At 40.0% G+C, this 2649-nt stretch overlaps 1 protein-coding gene across 1 annotated transcript; it reads right to left on the bottom strand.

The window, feature by feature from the left end:
* Positions 1 to 37: 37 nt before the first annotated feature.
* On the bottom strand, positions 38 to 2239 carry LOC103808969 (ERI1 exoribonuclease 2-like; the record flags this gene model as incomplete). Its single annotated transcript, XM_009081779.1, has 4 exons — positions 38 to 119; positions 1194 to 1294; positions 1808 to 1964; positions 2112 to 2239. Coding segments are annotated over 4 exons (468 nt in total), but the record flags the coding sequence as incomplete, so codon positions are not given.
* Positions 2240 to 2649: the final 410 nt, after the last annotated feature.

The following is a 2649-nucleotide window of genomic DNA, read 5'->3' as shown; positions in this document are numbered from 1 at the left end:
ACATATATTAAAATTAGAATCATCTCATCTTACTTACCAGAATGTTCCCGTCCTGCAAAAGTTATCCCCAAATCCTGCAGAGCTCCATTTAGCCCTTTAGGCTTCCTATTATAGAAGGCCTAAGGAAAGAAATGCAGGTGTTTAACATGAAACATCTCAAAACCTCTTCATAGTGAAGTGGAAACCATTTCAGAAATATCGCCCTGTGAATAATAAATCTCACAAGGCAATTGTGCAAGTTGGATATCTTCATTTCACAGTGAGGATAAGACCATAAGTGACCTACCCTGTAACAAATCAGAATGGAAAGAACCATCAGTCTCCTCTCTCAGTCTTAGGCAAATCCATTCTGTCTGAGCTCCAGTGTCATTTGTTTGCACTCTGTGCCTTACATTGACAAAGGCCTTAACAGACCAGCATTGAATACAACTATAAATAATACCTCCAGATGTTTAAGCTGTTGCATATTGCAAAGACATGGACATATATATATATATATATTTGGCATAGGTATGGACTTTTTAAATGGGAAAAAGCAGGTATTGCTACTTCCTTCTGGTATCATTTGAGCACTAGAAAGTGGGAACACTCACATTTTATCCTTAAAGACCTAATTCTGCTGCCTAGACTAAGAGCCTGGACTCCAAGTGGCAGGACAGGCTGACTGGTGGGTCACCCTTTGAAAGTTTCCCTGACTACACAGGGAAGAGTACCCTTAGGTGCTCTCAGCCTCCAAGTTAGAACTCTGTTCAGGTACAGACTATGTAATAAAATATACATTCATTTTTTCTGTGTTTTCCATGCTATCCAGAATGTACTTTCTGGTCCAGGTGCAGTTCACTTGCTAGACCTGGAAGTACCTCTAAACAGACTAAGATGATGACTTCCTACGCAGCAATAACAATACACAAAAGAAGTGATGTTAGGAAGAAAGCAGAGCAAAAGGTGTCAGGAAAAGAAAAAACAGCTCAAAAAATATCCTAGGATTATCATTCATTTATCTAACAATAATCTTTTCCTAGCATTATGCTTTCTATAAAAATTCACACAGTTCTAGGGCAATGCAGTTGGTTACTGAGTGGTAACACAAAAAGAAGACAGGTTACTCTGGTCAGTGGAACATACAGTATTGGTTTGTAAGCCCAGGTACAGTTAGCCTTTGAAGTGATAATGTGGGTATGTTTTCTTCTCACCTTGTATGTTGCTTTGAGATCAATCCAGGAATTTAAAATGTCAGGTTTTCGCAGCTGCTTCCTCTTACACTCGTACTGCAAACACACCCCCAGGTCCCAGTCTGTGCAGGGAAAAGCACAGTCAATCCACCACTGCAGAACTGGCCCAAAATCCACATCATGTAGCCTATGTGTCCCTTTATGTGGCCTAAAATCCACATAAAGGGACACAACATCAACACACTGTCAGCACCCTGTGCTGCTGGGCAGGAAGCACAGGCTGTGAAGTCTTTGTCCACTTGAATTGTTGCAATGGGACATCAGGAGAAGTGAATCCCTGTTGTTAGTAAAGACAGGTAAAGATCTCAAAGACATTGTTACATCATTCAGACATGTTAAGAGTGGTGACACAGTTCATTGTGTAAAGCAGGAAAATGTAGCAGTATCAGACCCTGCAGACAAAGATGTGAACACATCAGGATTCAGTGGATTTCTTGTTCTAAGTCTCACCCCAATATTGCACATTTTTAATACCCAGTAACAGGATTTTGGCCACCTAGAAGTGAAGACACAATCTCACTAGTGCCACCAAATGTTGTTACTGTGCAGAAAAAGCAAATAAAGATGTTACTTACCTGTCCAGGTAACAAAGGCACATGCTTTTGCTTCTGAAGTGAAATTACTCTGAGTATCTGTACTGAATATAATTTTCTTCTCCTTTTGTATCTTTTGGATCCATTTCAAAAACAGTGATAAGCAAATGTTGAGAGGGACCCCTTCATCAACTTGATTCTTCATGGAACAGAACAACATGTATGTGTTAGAATGCACTGAAATTCATTTGGGGTTTATTTCTTTTGAGGCTTTCAAAAGCCTCTTTAAATAAAATAGTAAACAGTAATAGTACAAGTGTAAAATAATGCTAAATAGCAATTATACCTGTGTTATACCAGTTAGTTCTGTACAGAATTTAGAGAGAATAGGATGCTCCTGGGGCTGGACATACATGTGGAATTCAGATTCAATCTCTCCTGTTGAGGTGTTTAACAGGACTGCTGGAAATTCAACTGGGACAAACACAGAACAAGGACAAACAAACAAACAAAAAGAACCAAAACCACAAAGCGAGAAAGGTTAAAGCTGCTCACAGAAATTATTCCATTTGCTTTACTGAATCAGAATCACAGAAACATTTAGGTTGGAAAAGACCTCTGAGATCATCGACTTCAACCTTTGAACAAACACCATTCTGTCACCTAGACCAGAGTGCTTTAAACTGGGGCTGAAACACCAGGAGTTAGGAGTGTGATGTAATGAAGAAACAACTTTCAAAGGAGTAAGGGGTATAAATTAAGAGGGGAAATTTGTATTAGATATTAGGAAGAAGCTTTCTCCTGAGAGGGTGGTGAGACACTGTCCCAGGTTGCCCAGGGAGGCTGTGGCTGCCCCAACCCTGGCAGTGTTCAAAGCCAGGATG

The sequence above is a fragment of the Acanthisitta chloris genome, unplaced genomic scaffold (genome assembly GCF_000695815.1).
Source record: "Acanthisitta chloris isolate BGI_N310 unplaced genomic scaffold, ASM69581v1 Scaffold34729, whole genome shotgun sequence".
In the NCBI taxonomy this organism is placed as follows: domain Eukaryota; kingdom Metazoa; phylum Chordata; class Aves; order Passeriformes; family Acanthisittidae; genus Acanthisitta; species Acanthisitta chloris.
This window is presented reverse-complemented; position numbering and strand designations above follow the sequence as displayed.